Source organism: Desmodus rotundus, chromosome 1 (assembly GCF_022682495.2).
Source record: "Desmodus rotundus isolate HL8 chromosome 1, HLdesRot8A.1, whole genome shotgun sequence".
Classification (NCBI taxonomy): domain Eukaryota; kingdom Metazoa; phylum Chordata; class Mammalia; order Chiroptera; family Phyllostomidae; genus Desmodus; species Desmodus rotundus.
This window is the reverse complement of record NC_071387.1, coordinates 119,368,107-119,393,045: the sequence shown is the minus strand read 5'-3', so window position 1 is coordinate 119,393,045 and position 24,939 is coordinate 119,368,107. Positions and strand designations below refer to the sequence as shown.

General features: G+C 49.9%; 2 protein-coding genes and 1 long non-coding RNA gene across 3 annotated transcripts; 1 reads left to right on the top strand and 2 right to left on the bottom strand.

Annotated features, from left to right (window-relative positions):
• Positions 1-1,570: 1,570 nt before the first annotated feature.
• On the top strand, positions 1,571-2,789 carry LOC123480860 (uncharacterized). The gene is made up of 4 exons (XR_006656993.2): positions 1,571-1,744; positions 2,059-2,153; positions 2,368-2,488; positions 2,572-2,789. It is a non-coding gene; the product is annotated as an uncharacterized lncRNA (long non-coding RNA).
• On the bottom strand, positions 2,721-5,288 carry ABHD11 (abhydrolase domain containing 11). The gene is made up of 6 exons (XM_024571479.3): positions 5,002-5,288; positions 4,713-4,848; positions 3,844-4,017; positions 3,502-3,672; positions 3,213-3,394; positions 2,721-3,016 (listed from the first exon to the last, which is right to left on the bottom strand). The coding sequence occupies exons 1-6, from the start codon at positions 5,118-5,120 to the stop codon at positions 2,884-2,886; spliced, it is 915 nt and encodes a 304-aa protein (XP_024427247.2). The 5' UTR covers positions 5,121-5,288; the 3' UTR covers positions 2,721-2,883.
• An 18,069-nt stretch (positions 5,289-23,357) lies between these two features.
• CLDN3 (claudin 3) lies at positions 23,358-24,714 on the bottom strand. Its single transcript, XM_024571472.3, has one exon. The coding sequence runs from the start codon at positions 24,373-24,375 to the stop codon at positions 23,713-23,715; it is 663 nt and encodes a 220-aa protein (XP_024427240.2). The 5' UTR covers positions 24,376-24,714; the 3' UTR covers positions 23,358-23,712.
• Between the last annotated feature and the right edge of the window lie 225 nt (positions 24,715-24,939).

The window sequence follows — 24,939 nt, the reverse complement described above, 5'->3', positions numbered from 1 at the left end:
TCCATCAAATACGAATGAATGGATGAGTAAGTGGGGGCAAAGGGACAATTGTTTACAATAGAATGCTAACAAATAAATGTAGAAGAAATGGTGAAATTAGAAAAATCATCACTTGTGATGGATGCTGAAACCTACGGGTGAAAGCGGGATGAAAAAAGGAAGTTTCAGCCCCTCAAATTACCTCCCTTCCCCATCACTTACGAACCACAACCAAGTAATCAACAGTAACACCTTCGGCCATGGTTCCAAATGATACTGGGACAAGTACATGGCATCATTTCTGTGCTATTTCTTCCCAAAATGTGTAACAACAAACCCCAGTTGAAGGGTGGCCTAAAATAACTTCCCTGTAATCTTTAAACATATCAAGGTCATAAAACTCAGGCGGCCTTCAAGTTGTTCTAGAGGGAGGAAGACCATAGAAAGATGTGACAACTGACTGCAATGCTTGACACATTAGGTTGTTTGGACATCGAAGAGCAGTTCAAAATTGTTCCCACGTAAAAAGGTAAAAGTTAAAAAATGCCTGGCAAGAGTGCTAGCCCTTTCCCCGTCTGACTCCTGCTGGCCTGCAGGATTCATTTTGGGCGAGCTCCTGTGGGCCCCCCCCTTTGGCTAATTGTGGATAAGGGGCCTTTGTGCCCCCACTGCCCTTGGCCCCTGAAACCCTGTGCTGAGGATACCTACGCTTCACCCTTGCTAGCCCTGCAAGTCCCTGAGAGCGGGAGTCCTGCCTGGATCAAGGCACAGAGCAGCTTCTTGAAACACACTGAATCTCAACAAAGGAGGTGGTGTGTGGGGGGGGGGGTGCGCACACAGCTCAACCCCACCTCTTCACCTGGGTTACAGCAAAGAAATCGTCAAGTCTGGCAGTTGGATGTGACCTGGGTGGGAACTACCGACAACCAGGAGTCATGTTTGCAGGGGATTTCCTGGGGGGTCTTGGAGGAACTATTTTTTTCCTTTTTATTGAATTTATTGGGGTGACACTGGTTAACAAAATTATACGTTTCAGGTGCACGGTTTCACAACACATCATCTGCACACTGCAGTGTGGGTTCGCCACCCCAGGTTTCCATCCCTCACCCCCTCCTCCAACTCCCACGACCCACACCTTCCTTAGTGCTGAGTTGAGGACCTAATCCTCAAGCTGTAAACTTGCTGAAGCCTCTCAATAGGGAAAATCCCCTTTTACACCTTTGATGTCACTGATGTGCTCATTAATGACACTGAGAGGAGTGGGACACTGAGACCCTCTCCAGGGCACAGCTGACCCACCCATGGTCAAGGACCAGAATGGGGGACATATTGGAGAAACAGAGCAATATTGCTAGGGAGGATGGACATTTGAGATGTTAGTAGGAATGTGTCAGGAATGGTTAAACTTTTCCTTGTTTTCCGCTGAGCTGAGGTTATAGTTATATACGTGGAAATGCCACTCAAGGTACTAAGATGCCAAGCCTTCAAGTTGAGGGGCTGGGGCACCTATCTCCCACAGCTGCCATCTGTCCCACTTTTCTCACTTCCTGATGTGGGTAGAGCACCCCTTTGCCCCCTTGGGGTATGGATGCTTCCAGGATCTAGGAGGGGAGGCAGGTCTGCCTGCCTGAGGCGGTGCCTAACAGGGAGTGCCTTGCCTGGAAGGGAGGGCAAAGGGCCCTGTCCTCCACCTGCCCCACCCGGCTGACAAGCTGACAAGAGTTCCCGTCACCAGGCCACCCTCTCTGTCTGGGGCCCTTAAGGGGTAAGTATCCTTCTCAACCCACCTCTTTCCTAGGGGTCAGGTGAGAATTCCTTCCCCCCCCCCCCGGGGGTCCAAACACCACGCCCTCTCTCCTTACCCTTAGCCCAGGCACAGGCCACACCTGCTACCCTCTCGCCAAGGCATAAGTCCCCCTGCTCCACTTTCACACGTGGACACTGGGGCACTGAGGGGTTGGTACGGAATGTCTCAGACCCTTCCCTTCCTGATATCAGCGCCAAGGCCAAGGCCAGGGTGGGGCATCTCACCCAGGCAAACCCAAGATCACTGTTCCTTCCTCTACCATCCTACAACAGAGCCCAGAATCCTAAGTGGCCAGTGCACTGGGGGACAACCAGGTAGAGCCCTCGCTGGACCAAGTCCTTCAGGAGCGGGATGAAGCCATTGCCAAGTGAGAGGCACCTGCTTGCGGGGGTTGTGGGTGGCTCACCCTCAGGACTCTGTCCTGCTAGAAAGGAGGGGGAAACCAGGCATTTCTGGAAGGGAAGCCACACAAACCACCACCCTGTCACGAGGCAGGAGCTGCGGCCATACTTGCCCACCCCCAGGGCCCAGCCCAGATGTGCACATCCTTGGCCTCAGGCTGCTCCTCCTGCCACCTGCAGGAAGCAGGCAGTGGAGGCTGAGCTGGACAGATGCAAAGCCAAGTTACGAGCTGTGGAGGCCCAGCTGCTGGAGGTCCTGGAGGAGAAACTGAGGTTGAAGCAGGAGGTGGAGGCCTGGGAGGTAGGGTGCGAATGCCAGCCGGGCCTGGGCGGCACGGGGAGGTGGGCCCAGGGTCTGCCCCGACCTTGTTCTCCTGTCCCCAGGAGGATATGCAGCAGATGGTGAGGGAGCGGGTCGACAGTCAGCTGCAGAGAGAGTCCAGGGACACTGTGAGAGTCCCCATGGAACCTGGAGCAGCTGGGGCACGAGTCCCATTCCCCTGGGGTCGGTGGTGAGACAGCTCAGCCCTGAACCTTGACAGCAATGTCTTTTATTCATTAAATCTTGAGGTCTGACCACCTTTTCACCTCGTGCCCTCTTAGTGCCTGCCTGAGTCCTTCTGTGCAGAAACATGGAATAGGCCGCAGGACCTTGAAGCCTGGGGTTTCAAACATGGCCCCTCTGGCCAGTAACTCTTAGGCCAGGAAGCCTCGGATGGCAGCCATGAAGTCCTGTGGGCAGTCGGCATGGATCCAGTGGCCAGCATTAGGCACAGTCTGCATCTGGGCTTGAGGGAAGAGTCGCCTCATCTCAGGATGGTGGCTGGGACTGTCCGTCAAAGAAAAGGCCACCAAAAAGGGGTGAGAGGGGGAGATGGGAAGAGAGCAGGGAGAGATGGACAGCCGCATGCCTCGTGCTGTTTCCAAGCTCTCAGGAGCTCCTTGCCCACACCCAAGCCCTCCCTAAGGCAGGCTGCCCAGACCCCCTGTAACGCATGCTCCACCTACCACCCAGCCGGGCTTACTGCACAAATTTAGAGTTTCCACCAAGGAGGAAGAGGGTTGGCCCAGGGTAGGATTCTTGGCGTGGTGGGAAGGCCAAGATCTCGTCCACATGCTGGGCCAAAGCATCTAAGTTCACCCTCCACACAAAGCGCCCGTCTGCCTCCACCAGGTTGGTGAGCAGGAACTGCCGCACAGCCAGGTCCTGTGGGGGGGGTGCAGTTGTGGGGGGAGGGTGAGGCCTGGTGTGATACTGACACTGGTCCCTTGACAGGTCCCAACCCCCACCATCTGGGGGCTTGAGGGTATCACCTGGATAAGAGAGCTGAGCTGTTTATCGGCCAGTTTGCGGGCACAGGAACGGGATACCTCATCTGGGATGTGTATGGCCTTCATGGCTGCCATGTAGGCTGGAAAGTCTGAGCTGGATGTGGTCTCCACTGGGCTGATGTCCACAGCAACTAGACGTTCCACCAGCTCTGGCTGTGGGAGAGAACTGGACTGCGGACCACCTTAGCGAATGCACAGTGAGTCGCAGGCATAGTTCCCTGATCCTGAACTGGGCCATCCCAGGCTCCTTTGAGTTCAAGGTTGCCTGTTGGGCACTCAGGATTTATACTGGATGGGAGGAAGCCCCAGATAGGGACCACTCACCCGCTGTAGTGCCAGCAGCATGGCTGTCTTGCCTCCCATGCTGTGGCCAATGAGGACACAGGGCACTAGGCCCAGCTGGGGCAAGAGGTCCTGAAGGTCCTGGCTCATGGCCTCATAGCTCATGTCCGAGCTGTGGGGGCTGTCACCATGGTTACGAGCATCCACTGTCAGCACCTGAGGAATGGGGTGAGAGGGGGACAGCACTGGCATCCACATTCGAGGCATAGACAGCCAAAAGCTTGGAAGACCTGCAGGTTGAGGGGGTGGAGAACCTGGACAGAGATCCTGAAGTGGAAGAAGGGCCCAGGTGGTGAGAGGGCCCAGTTCTCAGACGTAGGAGGCCCAGAGGAAGAACCCGGAGTCACTGACACAGAAGAGAAAGCCCAAGGATTGTGAACACATCTCTGAAGGTCTGTCCTGCCTGGGTGGCAACCCCAGAGAAAGCAAATGCCAAGAATTTCCAACAGCTGAAGCACAGAAGGATGGGCTGTTATAAGAAGTGATAAGTCCCCTCACCTCCCCGGTGAACAAGCAGGGGGCTGGGCCCCCTTAACCGGAGGGTGTCAGCATTTATGCACTGGACAGCGGGGCCTAGTTCAGTTTCTAACGTGCAGATGGAGATAGAATGGATGGATGGGAGCTTGAGGGAATGAATGGGGTCCATCTAGGACCTGGGCCTGCCCTGTGGGTTCCATCTTTGGAAAGTAAACCTCTATTTTCATTTTTGCTCAGAGAGCCCTGTCACTGCTCAGCCCGGGCCCTGCAGAAAGGGCAAAGGAGCTGGAGGAGTGGCCCTGCCTCGGGCTTATCCCTGATCCCGCCCACCAGGCCCTGCCTCCCGCGGGACTCCTCCTCTCCCGGAAGCTCACCCTCCGGCCTGTCTGCTGGGCCAGGGCCTTGGCGATAGAGTTGAAGTTGTTTTTGCAGCCGAAGAGCCCGTGCAGAAACACGAGAGCTGGGCGGGCCGCCTCTCCATCTAGAAGCTTGTAGGAAAGCGGCACGGGTCTGGAGGATAGAGCAAGGATGGGGGTACATTCTGAGTCGTCTGGGGAAGAGGTTTGGGAGGAGGCGGGCCCAAGCGGAGAAGGTGGAGCCGTAGGGGCCGGACCGGAGGAGGAGGGTTGAAGGACGGCCTCCCACCGAGCGCCCTTGACTGACCTCGGCTCGGCACCGCCTCGGCCGCTGCTGCTGGGTGCGACAGGCACCCTGGAGAAGCTCGCTCTGGAGTGCTCTAGGCCCCTACACAGGAGCCTCCACGTGCTAGCCCAGCTGAGCATGCCCGGGAGCCGCTTCCCAAGACACACACCTCGCAAGCACTTCCTGTGCCCTAGGCCCGCCTTTCGCCTTTGCTGAGTCCCGCCCAGTTCCCACTGGAGCTCCGCCCTCTCCCCCGCCCACTATCGCGGAATTTCCCACCTTTGCTCAGGTTTCCTTGCTTAATCCCAGAGAAGTCAATTCCCCTCCAGTCCCGCCCCTTGCGCCAGTACGTAATCCCGTAGACACTGCGCCTACCAGAGGGAGCACCAGCCTTGGCCACGCCCCGGGCAGAGCCACTAAAGGATCTGGCTCCGCCCTGCGAAACTCCGCCTACCCCGGCGCGGAATCCTCGCGCGGAGTCTGACTCGCGATGTGGGGGTCCGGCCCCAGCTTCTTTGAATGTCCTGGATTTTGATGCGAGATCTGGGCAGCGGCGGGTCAGGCTCTTGGCAAGGCTAGGAGGCCCTGCCGTGATCCGCGCCCGGCGCCGCACCTGGTCTGCTCCTCTGCCCTCACACACCACCTGGGTGGGTGTCATACTTTCTGTGCCGCCAGGGGGCGCGGGCGAGAGGCACCTGGAGTAGCTCCCCCCGGAGGCACGGTGCTTCACAGCTCGGGGTCGGGGGGGCGGACCGGCAGAAAGGCGTACCCATTTTGAAGTGGACTATGGAAAGAGATAGGAGGGACTCTAGAGGTTAACTTCAACTATCCCCTATCCCCTTTTATTACAGATGGGGAAACAGGCAACCCGGAACCTCCGGCCTGCCATTCATGATGCGAGTCAAAATGGGAGGCCAGGTTCAAACCCTGGCCAAATGTTTGTACTGATGGGGGCATCTGAGTTGAATGGCTCAAATCTACTCCCTTCTCCCCAGCCCCCCTTTACCAGTAGAGTAATAAACAATCCTACCACCCCTAGAACTCAGCACATCTTGCAGAGAAGTCTCCTTCCTTTGGAACCCTGACCCGCTGCCATCTACTGTACCCAGTCTGGGGTAGAGGTGGTGGTGGTGGTACGGTCTCAAGTCTCAGCTGGTTTCAGCTGCAGTCCGTCCTTCAGCGGTTTGCAGGAGTGGCTGCTCTTTCTACAGCATTCTGCTCAGAAATCTTCAGGGACTCCCCATCCCGAAAGTTGCAAGTTGAAACTTCACCGCATCCCAAGCCTCTCCCAGTCCCATCCTCCCTACTTTACCACCCATTCTTCCCATTTTCTTACTCCCCAACGAGGCACCCTGAGAATCACACTGCACACCTCCCTTTAGGTCTTTACGACTTCCCACTCTCCCTGCTGGGATGCTGTGCCCCCATTCCACATAGCTAGTTGCTGAGTCTAGGATAACTTCCGCCCCCTCGTCAAGCTTTCCCAGATTTCCCTGATTGAAACTAATCTCTTCCACCTTATGTTCTCAAGGCATTCAACAGAGTCTACTATACAGTACTATGTCCACCACAGGCTGGGGACTCCTGGAGGACCGGAGTCATGTTTTCTTCACCTGATGCCAAGTGAGGTAGTAATTTTTCTGAATGGTCATGGAGAGATTCGGGGCAATAGCTGAGGCTTAACTGAAGGTTCAGCCGGTGGCTGGGTCTGTGACCCCTCCAGGAGATGACAACCTGGGCTAGCAGGGGTTACTCCTGCCTTTCTCTTCTCTCTTGAGTGTACACCAGATGGAGTCAGGACCAGTAGGAGGCATCCTAACTCTAAGGCCTAATAAATGCCTTGCCTAATGAAATGGCTCCCAGCTTAAGTCAGCCTGAGGACTGGCAGGTGTTTTGTTCTAATCTGAGGAGGGCTTTGAAGTCCCTGGAGACTCTATATACACCAGGTGGTGTGATCATTCGTTACCAGCATAATCATTAGGGGAGTGAGGAGGACACCTGAGCCCTGGGTGGGAGGCTGGCTGGTCTAAGGCTTGGGAGGGGTCCTTAGAGAGTGGATCAAGCAGTGTTTAGAGTTGGAAGAAGGGGAAGGGAGTTCACATAATGTTGGTAATTCGGAAAAGTAGTATTTGATACTGCTTCCCACCCCCATACCAGTCTGTCTGGCCCAGCAAACTTAGCCTGGCCCAGGACCGTGGACATAAGTCCCCAGACAGAATCCTGAGTCTGAGGGCAGAAACAACCTTGAGACCCCCAGCCCTGTCATGTGGCTGGTTAGGGTGGGGTCAACAAGCACAAAAACCAGTTGGCTAGAGGTTTTCATTTGTTACTACCTGGCAAGGGCTCCAGTAATAGTGTGTTGGGGAAGGGTCGACCTGGGGGCTGCCCACCCCAACCCCAGCTTGTTAGGAACAGGCCAGTGGCCTCACTGTTGTAGAGGGTCTCCCTCTTGGAGGGTGGGTATTAAGTTGCTGGAGGGGAGGCCTTCTGAGCCCCTGACAGGCTGAAGTGATGGGGAAGAGAAACAGGAGTGTAGAGTAACTCTGGCTTCCTCCGAGGAGGTCGTGTCTACACTTCTGGGTCCCGACTTCCCTTGTGAAGTGAGAGGATGTTCTCATCCAAATTTTACTGATGTGAAAATGGAGAGGCAGAAGTGAAGTAACCAAGTTCCAATCACTCAGCCGGTGTGTCGCCCAGCCCTAATTCCTTCCCTGGCTGAGGGACTCCTTCAGCAGTGCTCCGCCCATCTGGCTGGGAACCGCAAGCCCAGTGGGTGCGGCATGCGGAGGCTGGGACACTGTACCCAGGTGGTGGCGGTGTTGAATGGGTTAAAGCGGGTAGGTGGCGGGTGTCCCATAACCGCACCTGGACCAGTATCGGTCACGTGACCAGGGTTTCACCTGCCCCGCTGAGCAGGGACAATCAGGCCGCTTGTTCCGGGGTTGGTCGCCATGGTGACAGGAGTTTGCCTGGGGAGGTCACCAGGGCAAATTCCTGCGGGCCCGCCGGGTGGGGCAGCGGTGTCAGTGGTGCTGGGACTCCCGAAGACCCCAGTAGGTTTCCCGTGAGGCTGTCCCCAGAGGGTGCCTAGGTGATTCCCACCCAGTCTCCTCCCATCTCATCCCTGCCCCCACCACCCCAGTTCAGCTTCTTTTCCCAGAGTTCGAACCTGAGTTTAAGCTGCCAGGACTTTCCTACACATTATCTTGTTTAATCCACACAGGAGCCTTCGCTCATGGGAGTGGCGATCTCCTGTGTCTCCCCCAGACTCCCCGAGCACTCTGAGAACACGTGCTCCTTCTTCCACAATCAGCACGTTTGGAACCTCTACTACGTGCTTTTCTACACTCGGCACCTTTCCAGTCACAGCCGTGAAGAAAACAAGCTCATGCACCACACCACAGTGCCTCCGGTCGGGTGTTTGTTTTCTTCTGAGCAGGTTGGGGAATCCTCAGGGGACCATTGTGTGAAGGCGGGGACTGCACGGGATCATAGCCCTGGTGTCAAGGACACCTCTGGGGGCCTCTCTGCCACCTTCCATCCCCACTCATACCTCCTCCCCTCCTAGCTTCCTCCCAGGCCCACAGATCCTCAGTCTCTTGCTTTCAGAACCCCCGACAGGTTCTACTAACAACAACGTTCATCAACTTGGTTCCTACCATGTCTCAAGTGCACAGTCACTGAACCCCAGGGCCAGTCTCATCACACACATAGATTCTTAAAGGAAGTGGGATGAGGATACCTTCCCTCTTGGAGTGGAGGTGGTGGAGGGAATCCTTGTATTTTGAAAACCAGTGACCTCCACTGCCCCTTGAGACACACCAGGCTTCAAGGTACATGCCAACCTCTTCTGCCTGCATTTTGGAGTCTTCGTTTAATGAACACCTATGGTATGCTAGGCACTGGGGATGCAAGGGTGAGTCCAGATCAACTCACAGACCTATACTAATGGAAGTGTGATCACACACCGAGTAAATACACAAAGGAAAGTGAGAGTATAAACGCGAGGAATTCGACAGGCCCTGGGGTCAGGTGAGGCAACTGGCTCTGAAGAAGCGATGCTTGAACGGAGAGCTGAAGGATGAGAAGGAGTTGGCCAGGTGAAGGAGGTACAGTGGAGGAAAGTGTTCCAAAATTGGGAACACCTTGTGCCTCGGCAAAGGCATCCCATCTCCCAGTGCTGAATCATCTTAGGAGTCATTCGTGATGCCTCCTTCTTCCTTACCTCCCCCAGTGATCCCTCACACAGTTCTGTTGATTTTTATCTCCCAGATATATCTATTCACTTCTCTCCCCGGCAAGCTGCCTCCTCACTGGACTCACCCATTTGGGTCCCTCCAGCCCTAAGTGGTCACCCGCATGATCTTTTTCCAAACATATAATGTATTTCTATATGTTAATCTCGTTTCTTCCTTCCTGTATTTTCCTGTTTTTCTGTGCTCTGGGTGCTGTGCTCATTGCCCCTGGGGATGCACATATGTGGCAGATCCAGAAGTAGAAAAGCTGGTTTATGTGTTTCAAAAGCTGAAGCCCTGAGGGGAAGAGAATGCCTCAGCAGAGACAAGTGTCTGAGCCAAGAATAGGAGGGGGGAGGGGTCTGCCACCTGCTTCTTGGCAGGGTCCGAAGAGAGGAATGGCGCATGGATTCCTAGGCAGGCAGGACCCCAGGCAAAATATTCCCAGGTCCCAAACCCAACCAGACACGGTGTAAACTATCAGAGTGAAGGGGTCTGTGATTACTGATGTTTGAGAGCTGGATGCTGTCCAACCTCCCCCTCCCTCTCCAGCCTTCTTCCTAACCTCCCACCCCCACCCCAGCAAATGTGTCCTGCTAAATACCCTGGAACTGTTCCAACCTCAGGAGGATTAAAGCTCGACTAGCTTTCAACTGCCTGGGCAGAATGGAGCATCCAGGAAATAATGTCATTGCATGTCTGAGTTTGGGGACTGACTTTCATAATTACCACAATGCCATATACTTTTGTCAACTGACTTTTTAAATGTTTTTATTTATTGATTGAGAGAGAGAGAGAAAAAAACATGGATTTCTTTTCTTTTCTTTCTTTCTTTTTTTTTTTTTTACCGGGGCTGTGGGCCTCAAATCCAAAGGGCTCTGAACCAGCTTCACAAACACCGCGTTTGGTTCATGAACGAGGGACTGACACAGGGGTCCTTGCCAAGGAGAGAGAGGCCACGTTGTTCTTTTGGGGCCTCCTTATCTTGGGCCTAACCTCCTGCCCTGGCCCCGGCCCCTGGAAACATGGATTTCTATTCCACTTGTTTATGCATTCATTGGTTGATTGTTTTATGTGCCCTGACCAGGGACTGAACCTGAAACCTTGGCATATCGTGATGATGCTTTAACCACCTGAGAAGGGCCAAATGATTTTCTTTTTAAGTCAACAATTTAATAATTCATCCAATGCATATTTACCGAGCACTTGCTATTGCCGAGTATGAACTGTAGAGCTTGGAATATGGCAATTACATGGACCTATTCCTCAAGGAACACACGTGTGCCCACACACACTCCCAGCTTTTCCACTGTCTGATGGGAAGAGAGGCTGTAAACAAAGAAATAAGTATATAAGCACAAATTATGATAAATTCAGGGATCAGGGTGTTGTGTTCAAAAATAATTGGAGCGGAAGCTAATAAGTAGGGTGATAAGGAAAGACCTTAGATAAGGGGAAATCTGAAGGATAAGGAGGCAGTCATATCATACAAACACCAGGGGGAAAAGTGTTCTGGGCAGAGGGAATAGCAAGAGTAAAGGCTGTTAGGCGCACAACGCCTTCCCTTGTTAGAGGAAGGTGGAGCAGAGAAAACAAGGGGAGAACGGCATAGATGAGGGGGGCCTGGGGTGCTCCAAGCAGGGAACTGATAGGAGATTTGGGCTTAATCTAAGAGAAATGAGAGCTAGTAAAGGACTTAAGCAGGAAGAGACATGATTTACATTTTTATAGGACTGTTTGGCTGCATGGGAGAAGGTGGGGAACAGATTAGAGGGGAAGTGGAGGAAAGGAAGGAAAATCAGCCAAGAGGCTACTGCAGTTGTCTGGTTAGGACGTGAGGGTAACTTTGACTGGGAGATGGCTGTGGACGCAAAGAGAGAGAGAGAGAGACAGATTTGAGATATGGTTTGACTTAGAATCATAGGATTTGATTAAGAATCGGGCGGGTAGAGAGGAAGATGGTGGTGAGGTTTCTGGACTGAACACGTGGGCGGGTAGTTCTGGGAGGGGGAAGTCTGGTGAGCAGCATTTATGACTTTTTTCTCTATGGGGTAAGGAGAATCTTGAGTTCCACCTGAGGCATGTTGAGTTTGAGACACCAGTGAGATACCATGATATAATATAGTTGGTCCTCCATATCCATGGGTCTCACAGCCATGGATTCAAACAACTGTGGATCAAAAATATTTGGAAAAAAGATCTCATGAAGTTCCAAAACCAAAACCTGAATTTGCCACATGCTGAGTACTATCCTGAATCCATATGAATGAAGTGATATGTAGGCTTACCTTGCTGTAGCCTCTGCGCAAATACTGCACCATTTTATTCTTATTAATTTTTAAAAAATTGATTGATTTCAGAGAGAGAGGAAAGGAGACAGAGGGAGACATCAATTTGTTGTTTCGCTTCTTCATGCATTCACTGTTTGATTCTTGCATGTGCCCTGACTGGGGATTGAACCTGCAACCTTGGTATATAGGGACAATGCTCTAACCAACTGAGCCACCCGGCAAGGGCACTACACCATTTTACTTATTTTAAAATTAAAAAAATATACATGTTTATTGACTTTAGAGAGGGAGGAAGGAGGGGGGAGAGAGATAAACATCGATTGGTTGCCTCCCATATGCGCCCCACCTGGGAATCAAACCCACAACTTAGGTATGTGTCCTAACTGGGAATCGAACCTGCAACCTTTTGGTGTACAGGATGACGCTCCAACCATCTGAGCCACTCTGGCTGGGCCATTGGATTTTGATGTCTGCAGGGGCCCTGGAACCAATCCCCTGGGCATACTGAGGGGTAACTATAGTTAACATTTATTGAGTGCTTAACATATGCCAGGCTCTTTTCTAAGTGCTTTATATCCGTTAACTCATTTAATCCTCATAATGACTGTGGAAAGGTATATGCATTATTTATGATCCCTCCTCTATAGCTGAGTGAATTGAGCCACAGAGAGGTTAATTAATTGCTCAGGATCACACAGCTTGGAAGCTGCAGAGCAGGACCCAATCCCGAGTGGCTGGGCTCTAGGAGTTGTGCTGTTAACTGCTGCCCTCTGCTATCTCCATGGTATCCAAGGAGGCAACTGGATGCCTGCATGGGAGCCTGGAGCAGAGGTCCAAAAGCCAGAGGATGTTGAAACCTGGCTGTTAAAAAGCATGGGAATGGATGAGGCAACCAAAGGGGAACAGCACATTAGAGAAAGAGAAGAGGGCCCAGGACAGAGGACCCTTGGAGTTAAGTAGAGGAAGACCAGGGAAGGGAGATGGAGGAGTGGGCACAGAGGAAGGACAAAAGTGACGGTGCTGTCACAAAGGGCAGGACAAGCGATGGTCCTGAGGGGGAGGGAGCAGTCAATTATGCCAAAAATTGCTGAGAGTTGTGAGTAAGCTGCACATTGAAAAGTGGCCGTTGGCCATGGCAACCCGGAAGCCCCCTGGGGACCTTGCCAGGAGTAGCTTGAAGTTGTGAAAGGGTGGGGGCAGGAGCAGACTGGAGTGGCTGATTGGCAGGTGGGAGGGGAGGAAGTGAAGTTGGGGGGGGGAGGAAGTGAAGTTGGGGGGGGAGGGGAGATAACTCTAGACAAGGCGAGCAGAGAAATGGTGTGGCATCTGTTTGCAGATGTGACGTCAAGGAAATGTCTTTCTTTTTAAAGAACAGAAATACCTAAACATTTTGTGTGTTGATGTGAAGGATACTGTAGAGAGGAGGGTGACGCTTGATAATACAAAAGAAAAGGTATTGTGAGGTATATTTTCTGTCATTGCAAACCTACCTTTTCCTTTTTAACTTTTTAGTATAAAAAGGAGGGAGACAGAAGGGGAACCTCCATGTACTTATCACCCAACTTCAACAGTTATCCACTCAAGGCCGGTCTTTTTTTAAATTAAATTTATTGGAGTGACATTGGGTAATACATTACATAAGTTTCAAATATACAATTCTATAACGCATCATCCGTATATGGCATTGTGTGCTCACCATCCAAAGTCTAGTCTCCTTCTGTCACCGTGTACTTGTCCCCTTTGCCCTCTTCCCCCGCCCTTCCTCTCTGACAATTACCCTACTCTTGTCTGTGTCTGTGAGTTCACGTTTGTTTGTGGGTTTCTGTTTTATACCCCACGAGTGAAATCATATGGTCTTGTCCTTTTCCATCTGACGTATTTTACTCAGCGTAGTACTCTCAAGGTCCATCCATGCAAACTCAGTATTTCATCCTTTTCTTATGGCTGAGTAATATTCCATCATATACGTGTACCACGTCTTCTTTAGTCATCCACCGAAGGACGTTTAGGTTGTTTCCACGTCTTGGCTACCACAAATAATCCTGCAATGAACATAGGGGTACATATATCTTTGTGGAAAATGTTTTCAAAAATTTTAAGTAGATACCCAGAAAAGGGATTGCTCTATTCTTAATTTTTTGAAGAACTTCTGTGCTGTTTTCCATAGAGGCTGTGCCAGTTTACATTCCCACCAGCCATGGATGCGGGCTCCCTTTTCTCCATATCCTCTCCCCAATTGTTATTTCTTGTCTTACTGATAATAGCCATTCTAACAGGTGTGAAGTGGTATTTTATTGTGGTTTCGATTTACATTTCCCTTGTAGCTAGTGAAGTTGAGCATCTTTTCATAAATCTGTTGGCCATTTGTGTGTCTTCTTGGGAAAAGTGTCTGTTCAGGTCCTCTGCCCATTTTTTAATTGGATTGTTTTTTGTTGTTGAATCATTTGAGGTCTTTATATATTTTGGATATTAGCCTCTTATCAGAGATATTGTTTGCAAATGTTGTTCTTCCATTCGGTTGTTTGCCTTTTTGTTTTGTTTATGCTTTCTTTTGCTGCTCAGAAGCTTTTTAGTTTGATGTAGTCCCATTTGTTTATTTTTGCTTTTACTTACTTTGCCTTTGGGGTCAGGTTCATAAAAGCTGCTCTGAGACCAGGGCCTGTAAGTTTAGTACCTATGTTTTTTTTCTATGTGTTTTATTATTTCAGATCTTATATTTAAGCCTTTAAATCCATTTTGAGTTACTTTTTGTGTATGGTGTCAAATAAAAGCCTAGTTTCATTGTCTTGTACATGGCTTTCCAATTTTCCCAACATTATTTATCAAAGAGTCTTTCCTTTCTCCGTTGTATGTTTTTGGTTCCTTTGTGGAAAATTAGTTGCCCATACATGTGTGGGTCTATTTCTGGGCTCTCAATTCTGTTCTTTTGGTCTGTGTGTCTATTTTTCTGCCATTACCTTACTTTTTAAATTATTATAGCTTTTCCCTGGCCGGTGTGACTCAGTTGGTTGGAGTGTTATTGCATGAACCAAAGGGTTGAGGGTTCGATTTCTGGTCGGGGCACATGCCTAGGTTACGCATTCAGTCCCCGGTCGAGGTGCATGCAGGAGGCAACCAATCAATGTTCATCTCACACTGATGTTTCTCTCTCTGACTGGAATTTTTAAAAATTAAAAAAAATTTATAGTAGCTTTGTAGTATAATTTTGAAGTCAGGGAGTGTGATACCTCTTGTTTTGCTCTTTTTTTCTCAAGATTGCTTTTGTGGTTCCATGCAAATCTGAAGACTATTTGCTCTATTTGTTTGAAGAACGTCAGTTGGATTTTGTTGGGGATTGCATTAATCTACACATTGCTTTAGGTAATATAAAGTGATTCTTCTGGCCATTTTAACTATGTTAAGTCTTCCAACCCGTGACCGTGAAATGCTTTTCCATTTCTTTGTGTCTTCTTCAATTTCTTTCAACAATGTCTTACAGTTTTCAGTATATAGGCCCTTCACTCCCTTGTTACAGGGAAGTTTATTCCTAGGTATTTTATCTTTTTTGTGGTAATTGTAAATATAATTGTTTTCTTTATTTCTTCTTCTGATATTTCACTATTAGTATGTGGATTTTTTGTACATGGATTTTTGTATCCTGCAACTTCACTGGATTTGCGTATTGTTTCTAATAGTTTTCTATGTATAGAATCCTGTCATCTTCAAAAAATGATCATTTTGCTTCTTCATTCCCAGTTTAGATGCCTTTTATTTCTTTCTCTTGCCTGGTTGCTCTTGCTCAGGCTCGCAGTGCCGTGCTGAGTAATAGTGATGCGGGTGGGCATCCTGGTCTTGTTCCTGATCTTAGAGGACAGCTTTCGGTTTTTCCCCATCGAGTGGGATACTAGCTCAGAGTTTATATGGCCTGTGTTATGTTAGGTAATTTCCTTCTATACCCATTTTATTGAGTGTTTTGATCATAAGTGGATGTCGTATCTTGTCAGGTGCGTTTTATGAATCTATTGATATGATCATGTCATTTTTATTCTTAATTTTGTTAATGTAGTGTATTGTGTTGATTGATTTGTGTGTGTCAAACCATCCTTTGGTCCCTGGAATGTATCCATTTGATTGCGATGTATTATCTTTTTAATGTATTGTTTTATTCAATTCAATGTATTGCTCAGAATTTTTACATCTATGTTTGTTGGAGACATTGGCCTGCCATTTTCTTTTTTTTGTATTGTCCTTGCCTGGTTTTGGTATCGGGGGGATGTTGGCTTCGTAAAATGAGTTAGGAAGTACTGTCTCTTCTCCAATTTTCTGGAAGCGTTTGAGAAGGTTAGGTAATTAGATGTTCTTCGAACGTTGGTAGAATTCCCTAGTGAAGCCATCTGACTGGTCCTGAACTTTTGTTTCTTGGGAGGTTTTTAATGGCTGTTTCAATTTCCTTATTTTTGATTAGTCTATTTCAGCTTTCTAATTATTCATGGGTCACTCTAGGAAAGTTCCGTGTTTCTAAGAATTGTCCACTTTTAGGTTATTGAATTCGGCGGCATATGGGCTTTCATAGTACTCTTTTATAATCCTTTATATTTCTGTGGTGTCTATTGTAACTTCTCCACTTTCATTTCTGAGTTTGTTTGAGTCTTTCCTCTTTTTTCCTTAGTGAATCCAGCCAGGTGTGTCAATTTTATTTCTCTTTTCAAAGAACCAGCTTGTTGTTGCATTATTTTTTTCTATTGTATTTTTGTTCTCTATTTCATTTAATTTTGCCCTAATTTTTCTAATTCCCTTCCTTCTGCTGACTTTGGGTTTCATTTGCTCTTCTTTTTCTTTCTTTTTTAAAAAGACTTTTTAAATTTACTTATTTTTTATAGAGAAGGGAAGGGAGAGAGAGAGGGAGAGAAACACCATGGTGGGGTTGCCTCTCATGTGCCCCTCCACTGGGGGCCCAGCCTGCAACCCAGGCATATGCCCTGACTGGGAATCGAACCAACGACCCTCTGGTTTGCAGGCACTGAGCCACACCAGCCAGGGCTGCTCTTCTTTTTCTTATTCTTTAAGGTACAATGTTAGACTGTTTAGAGACTTGTGTTGTGTCTTGAGGTAGGCCTGTAGTGTTCTAAACTTCCCTTTTAGTGCTACTTTTGCTGGGTATCAAAAGTTTTAGTGTTGCCCTGACTAGTGTGGCTCAATGGACTGAGTGTGGGCTGCAAACCAAAGGGTTACTGGTTCGATTTCCAGTCAGGGCACATGCCTGGGTTGCAGGCCAGGTCCCCAGTGGGGGCCACGTGAGAGGCAACCACACATTGATGTTTCTTTCCCTCTCTTTCTCCCTCTCTCCCCCTCCCTCAAAAAAATAAATAAAAATTAAAACAAAAAAAAATGTCTGGTTAAAAAAAATTTGTTTAGTGTCTCACACTGTCATTCTCATTTGTCTCTATGTATCTTTTAAGCTCTTCTTTTATTTTTTCTTTGACCAAGTGGTTGTTCAGTAGCATGTTATTTAATGTTTGCATGGCTGTGGTTTTTCCAGCTTTCTTTTTGGAGTTGATTTCCAGCTTCACACAGTTGTGGTCAGAGAATATGCTTGGTATGATTTCAATTTTCTTAAATTTTTTTGAAACCAGTTTTGTGCCCTATCCTTGAGAATGTCCCATGTGCACTAGAGAAGAATGTATATTCTGGTGTTTGGGGATGAAAAGCTTGGTAAATATCGACTATACCCATTTGGTGTAATGTGTCATTTAAGGCTGATATTTCTTTAGTGATTCTCTAAGTGGATGAACTATTTCTGTTAGTGGGATATTTAGGTCCCCTACTATAATTGTATTCTTTTTAAAAAAGCTTTTACTTATTTATTTTTAGAGAGAGGGGAAGGGAGGGAGAAAAAGAGGTAGAGAAACATTAAATCGGTTGCCTCTCACATGCCCCCAACCAGGAACCTGGCCCAAAACCCAGGCATGTGCTCTGACCAGGAACTGAACCAGTGACCTTTCAGTCTGCAGGATGATGCTCAACCCACTGAACCATACCAGTCAGGGCTACTATTGTCTTTTTATCAGTTTCTCCCTTTAGTTCCATTAGTAATTGCTTTTTATATTTTGGTGTTCGCAGGTTGGGTGCATATTATCATGTTATGTCTTTTTGAGGAATTGTCCCCTTTATCACTGTATAATGTCCACCATTTTCTCTTGTTACCCTTTTTTTAAAAAAAGATTTAGTTTATTTCAAGACAGAGAAGGGAAGGAGAAAGAGAGGGAGAGAAGCATCAATGTGTGGTTGCCTCTCACACAACCCGCACTGGGGACTTGGCCCGCAACCCAGGCATGTGCCCTGACTGGGAACTGAACCAGTAACCATTTGGTTTGCAGGCCCGTGCTCAATCCACTGAGCCACACCAGCCAGGGCTCTTGTTAACTTTTTTATCTTCAAATCTGTTTTGTCTGATGTAAGTATGGCTACACCCACTTTTCTCTGGATGCTATTTTCTTTTGAGTATTATCTTCTACCTCTCCACTTTGAGCCTCTGTTTGTCTTTGTAGCTGATAAAATTTTCCTGAAGGAAGCATATATTTGGATCTTGTTTTTAAATCTACTCTGCTACTCTGTGCCTTTCAATTGGTGAATTCAGTCCATTTACGTTTAGGGTGACTATTGATATATGAGGACTTCCCAAGGCCAATCTTGTTTCATCTATACCCCACGTATCTCCTCTCCCACCTGCACATTATTTTGAAGTTTCAGGCATTGTATCTGTAAATAGTTCATCTATAAATAATCCAGTATGTTTCTTTTAAACATAAGGGCTATTTTTTTTTAAACAGAAACCACCATATCATTTACACACTTGAAAAAGTAGTAATTCCTTGTGATAACTTAAAAATGAAAAGCCCTTTTCAAAGTGAGAGGCAAACAAGCATTTATTTGAGATCAATGAGAACAGCTATTCAGGAATCAGTAATTCAGACAGAAGCCCAAATAATGTTCCAACTAGGGAACAAAGGCTGGGGGTGCTTAGGAGAAGAGGAAGGGGACCGATTCTATCAATAGCAGGAAGACAACATAACACAGTGATGTTCATTCTAAATAATGTTTTTAATTTTTAGTCCCATAGCCATCAGTCCAGTAGTCACAATAACTGCTTTCTTAATATCTTTGCAAACAGTTTTTTGGGGGGTCGGGGGAGGAGGCACAAATTTGTTTAGGCTTGGTTGGAAAGTGATTTTGCCCTTTTTAACATTCCCAGGTTTGAAGTATACGATGTATAAGGCCGTTCCTCTGGCCTTGCAGCTCTGGCTCCATTTTAAAGCAGCTCTGTTATCAATTACCCACTCAGCGTTCACATTTCTAATTGCCTCATAAATGCCATAAACTTTTTCACAGTTTGAATCAGGAACAAATTAAGGTCCACAACTGTGATTTGTTGATAGGTCTTTAAGTCTCTTTTGATCTATACGTTTCCCTACATCTCTCTTTTTTCTTTCCCTTGAAATTTTTTTTGTTAAAGAACCCATTTATTTGTCCTGTAGAGTTCTCCACATCTGGATTTTGCTGATTGTATTTTCTGTTAATGTGTTCCTCTTTCCTTTGCATGGCATGTGAATTGAAACCTGATCTAGAAAATGGATCAGATGTAGGTTTGATTTATTATTTTGCTTTTTCTGCAAGACTGCTTCACAGAAGACATTGTACTTGATTCCTTTTTTGTGGCAGCCAAGTTGGACTGGTTGGGATGCCTTTGACTGGAACCCCCAAGTTGAACTGGCTTAAGCAATAGGAAAAGCTGCATCTACCACAGCCAGACAGATAGGGGGACATCCCCAGACCCCAGAGAGGTGACAGTTATTAGACAAAAGTGTTTCCATGGCTCCAGTGTCCTCCCTTCCAGATCGATGTCTCATCATTGACCTCGCTGTGTAATGCCTACGTTACGGGGTTCTAACAGGGATCAGAGGGACACTACCACCTCTCTTACAGTGAGAATGAGGGGTGGCCAGTGACTTGCCCAAGGTCCCTCAGTGAGCACCAGAGCCACTGTCCTCGCTCTCTTCTTTGCCTGCTCTGCACAGTGTACTTGTCTTGGCATGGATGACCTTTAATGGAGCCTCGGTAGGGGAGGGAGAAGGAAGGTACTGTCTGTTCTTCCCTGCCTCCTGCAGACCTTGAGGGAGCCCTAATAAATGCTGTTTGTTTAATAAAGCACTTGGCTTTTGGTCTCAGCAGGAGGAAGAGCTAGAACAGGTGTGGCAGGACCTAAGAGGCCTGCGGCACCACGGTGGAAAGTGGGGCGGGACAGAGCCCCAGGGCCTGGCAGTGTGCTTCAGGGCTGTGGATTGTAACAAGTCCTGGAACCTTCTCACAACCCAGCCATCTCCCTCATGTTTTCAGGTGCCTGCCTGGCTGAATACACCAAAATATTAACAATACTTACTCACCGTAATTAAGGTCCTACTGTATGCCTAGCATTGTGCCAGGTGCTTGTCATGTACATAGGCGTGATTTTATTTTACATGCCGGCCTGCACTGGGGGCTGCAGACAGAGAGAAAAGCAGGACACTGCCCCTGACCTTGGATGACCTTCTGGTGGGGAAATCTGACAAGAAACAAAACAACAACATAGTGTGTAGCATGTGCTGTGACGGGGTGAGAGTAGGCTACACGGGAGCCCAGAGGATGACTCAGCTAATCCTCTCCCGGCCCAGTGCTATCATCATACCCATTTTGTAGGTGAGAAAACCAAGGTTCGGAGGAATGAACTGGCCTGCTTTCCTGGTCCCTTTGGTTCTAATTTTCTTCTGCAGGAGGTGATAAGGATGAAAATGGGCATAGAAAGAAACTTAGAGAGGCCCTCATGAATCATCTGGTCCCAAACCCTTATTGAAATGATGGAAAAACTGAGAGCCAGAGGGGGAAGGGAATTGCTCAGAGTCACACAGGAAAAGGAACAGATCTAGAAAGCAGGTAAGTCCCAGTCCAGGGTGTTCCTTCACACCAAATGTCTTTTTCTTCTCCAGCCGTCTGAAGATTTCCCTCCTCAGCTTGTGCTGAAAATTCAGTATGCTGAAAATTCCATCAACTCTGTTAAGACCCTGAAGGGATGAGTTAGGACAGACCCTGAAGCCAGGCAAGGATGTGTGTGCCTGTTGGGGGCATGTAGAATAGAGTAGGATACCTCACTACCCGTCAGGAGGCCCCAGGGAGGCCCAGGATTGGGGAGAAACCAGGGAACCAGGGGGAAGTCTGAGGCTCTGGAGCCCTTCCCACCCCCTCACCCCCCAAGGGCTGAGGGACAGTTCTGCCTCCCTCTCTGCCACATCTCTCTGGCTTGGGGCTGCTGGGGGTGGGTCAGCTGGCTCTGGGCCATGCTGCTCTCTTGAAGCAAGTGATAAATGAGTAACCTTGTTCCTGCCTGCAGGGCACTCCGGGACAAAGAAGCCACCTGGTGGTACCCCTCGGTTCTGACTTGGCCCAACCTAGCCCTTTGGCCAGAGACTATGGGGATGAAATCAGATGCAACCGCTTGGCTCTCTGCGCATCCCCCAAATCCCATCCCAGACAGGCCCAGGGAACATTTCTCCTCTCAGTTCTCTCTCCTTCACCTATTGCTAAGCCTCCTCCTTCTCTGACCCTCCCCCTCACTGACCACCACCCATCCCCCCCAACCCCTCTGCCTTTTCTGAGCCCACATCCCCTCTCCAGCTCTCCCTAGGACCCTTCTCCATCAATTGCCCCCCTCAGCTGTATATCTGTTCACTCTCCCTCTTTACTTCCCCACACGCTAGAAGAGTAGTTACCTAGGGGTAACTGGCTAGAGCAAGGTAATGACAACCCCAAGTCCTTTCCTGAATCTCAGAGAGGGTGACATGGGTTACTCTTACTGTTCATAGTAATGTAGGTTACTATGGGCCATACAGGGTGACAGCATGTCAGTGTTCTCCAACCAGAGGGGAATTTTTTGGAAGCTAAGTGGAGTATTCTACTGAAAGATCTGACTGCCACTGGGAACTATTGTTTTGGCTTTGCTTCAGGCAAAGAAGTTTGAGATACAATAACTTTGAAGCAATTCCAACTTTCCCCAGTCTTAAATACCTGTCCTGTGACTGTCACTCCCACTCAAGTTGCTAACTTGGTCTTGACTCCTTTTATAAGCAAACCCCTTGGATGCAGGATCTACCTGTTCTGTTTCTTTTTAAAAAAGATTTTATTAATTTATTTATTTATAGAAAGGGGGGTAAGGAGGGGAGAAAGAGAGGGAGAGAAACATCAGTGTATGAGAGAAACATAGATTGGTTGCCTCTCGAATGCCCCCAACTGGGGACCTGGCCCACAACCCAGGCATGTGCCCTGATTGGGAATCAAACCACCAACCTTTTGGTTCACAGGCCAGAGCTCAATCCACTGAGCCACACCAGCCAGGGCCACTTTGCGGTTTTTAATCTCACAGCTACTCCTCAGGTCTCATCTTGCATGACCACTTCTGTAGCCTCAGACACTGTGGGCAATACCCGCCTTCTAGAAACTCTTTCTCCCTTTGGTTTCTAGACTGACCTCATCCACTACCTGGTTTCGGTTCCCTTTTGTGTGATGATAACAGCCAAGTTTACCACTCCTGAGTTCCAGAGCTCTATAAATGCCCAGTCACTTCCTGGACACCTCTGCCCGGAGGTCCCACAGGCTTGCCAAACTCTGTACATTCAAAGCTGAACCCATCCTTTCCTCCCAGCAATCTGGTCTCCTGTTTTGGTAAATGGCACCACCATCCAATCAATGACTTAAGGGGGAAAATTGGGGTTCTCCTAATTCTTTCCCCATGCCACATATCCAAATAGTTCTCAAACCCTGTTCATCTTGCTCCCTTAGCAGCCCCCTTTGGCCCTGCTCCCAGCCCCTCTGTCCCCGCTTTATTTCCGGCCTGCATCATCTCACCGGGATGGCTACATAGCCTCTTACGTGGTCTTCCACTTTCACTGGCCTCCTTTAATCCCAGCTCTGCAGGGGCTGCTGGAGAGCTTATTTTAGAACAAAACTCTGACAAGGCGCATCCCTCCCATGACTCCCGGAACAGCAGAGTGCGGTCCAAAGTCTGTCATTCTGCGCAGGAGGCTCCCCAAGCCTTTATCTGTTCTGTGCCCCTGGGCCTCATCGGCACTTCCCCTCTCACCTTGCTATCTATCCGGCCAGGCCACGTGGAATTTCTCTTTCCTAGCCCTGGGCATGGGCCCACTTTCCCACTGCCTGAACCTCCTGCACCTTCTCCAAGATGCCAGTGCCTCCAAATCTTGTTTATCTCCAGAATCGCATTGTCACCAGAGTTCTGAGTCTCCCCTCCTTCCCTCCCTGAAGCATCCCAGGAAGAAAACCAGGCCCCTCTGTCATCTCTCCCCCAGGTGAAAGGATTCTGCCCAGCATTACTTTTGGTTAAAAACAAACAAAAACAAAACAATAGGTCTTTTTGTCTACCTTTTCCAAATATGAAATCATAGCATTGAATGTGCTCTTCCACGCAGCACAGGGGAGATTCTGGTGCACAGCCGCGCTGTGGAAAACCGACGCTCGGAGCACAAACCCAGAAGTCACAGTGTGGAGAACAGTCCTGGACAACCTCCCCCGACCCCCGTGGCTCTCTCTGCTACGACCTGTTGGAAGTGCCCACACCTGCCTCTCTAGATTGGGCTGTATACCCAGTGACTAGGCCAAAAGACCACCTAGCCAGCACCCAGTTCAGTTTACAACCTCCCTTCCTTGGTTACTGAACCTCTGTCCCTCTCTAGGCTTCATCCCTAGCAGAATCCAGCCCAAGCCAACCCTTGCAGAGGCTGGACACCTGTTGGCAGCCCTGGCACTCAGAACAAGAAGGCCCGGCAACTGCAAAACGAAAGGCTTTTATTGAAGAATATCAAGTGGCCCTTTTCAAGGCTGCCGGTGCCTGCCCAACAAGGGCTTTGGGGCCTGGGCCCGAGGGGGCGGCCAAGTAGCCGCTGCCACCCTACCCCACACTCCAGAGGAGGAGGTTTCATTGTCTATGCGGGCTGGTCCCCAGGCTCCACTGTCCCATTCCCTGCCCACAGAGGGGTGGCAGCTGGGGAAGGGGGCGACGGGCTGGTCCCTCGCAGTTCAGCGAGGGGATGTCTGACATCTGGGTTGGACTGGTCTCCGATGCAAGGCGGCCCGCTGGACTGGTGGGTGCGCCAGCGCGTGGGCTGGTGGAACGCGGCTGCCCCTCAGACGTAGTCCTTGCGGTCGTAGGCTGTGCCGGTGCCAGTGCCTGGCCCCGCGGAGCGCGGCGCCGAGTAGAGGATTTTCGCGGGCACGTACTTCTTCTCAGTCGGCGGGCACGAGCAACAGAGCAGCGCGCCCCCCAGCAGCTGCAACGCCGCGGCCGCCCAGCCCACATACAGGCCAGAGCCTATCTCGCGCTTCTGCGAATCCGGCACCAGGGGGTTGTAGAAGTCTTGGACGATGGTGTTGGCCGACCAGGACACCGGCACGAGGGTGAGCAGGGCGGCCAGCAGGAAAAGCACACCCGCCACGATGGTGATTTTTGCCTTGGCAGTGTCGTCCTGCACGCAGTTGGTGCACTGCGCCCCCACGAGCGCCACGAGGAGCCCAAAGGCAGCCAGCAGGATGGCGACTATGATGAGGGCACGGGCCGCCTGCAGGTCCTGCGGCAGCGCCAGCAGCGAGTCGTACACCTTGCACTGCATCTGGCCGGTGCTCTGCACCACGCAGTTCATCCACAGGCCCTCCCAGGTGATCTGTGCTGTGATGATGCTGCTGCCGATGAACGCCGTCACCCGCCACATGGGCAGCGCGCAGCACACGATGGTGCCCAGCCAGCCCAGCACGGCCAGCGAAGTGCCCGCGATCTCCAGGCCCATGGACATGGCTGCCACTCCAAAGCCGGCTCTGCCGGGCGGCTCCGGGTGCAGGGACGACGAGGGACGGCCGCTGGGCCTGGGCAGGAACTGCGGGGCGCGGACTGACTGACGCCCCGACGGACAGACGGACAGACGACCGCACGCCTGCTAACGGCTCCGCGCTGACTGCTCGCGCAGCGGCTGCGTCTGCACCTGCCCGTGGCTTTGTGGGCGGGTGGCGGAGGCAACTGAGCTGGCCCTGCCTTGGGGCCAATTGGTCTTAGATTTGTGCCCGGCGCTCCGGCGGGGGCGGGAGGGGCGGGGCCGCGTCCTCCCGGACCCAGGGGACAGTGACGTGGCCTGCTTCCCACCTGGACTGAGCGCGGGCGGAGGGAGCGCAGCGCACCACTCAGGGGGTAGGCGGCGCAGGGCCGGGCGGGGGCGGGGCATGGCCGCGAGCCCCTGCCTCTCTCTCTCTCCCACTTCGCTGCTGCTCGGAGACTAATTCCCTAGGGCGGGTCAGGGAAGGAGCACCAATCACAACCTGTTTGGCCCGAGCGCCCGCATTTTTCGACGTCCTTGAACGGATGG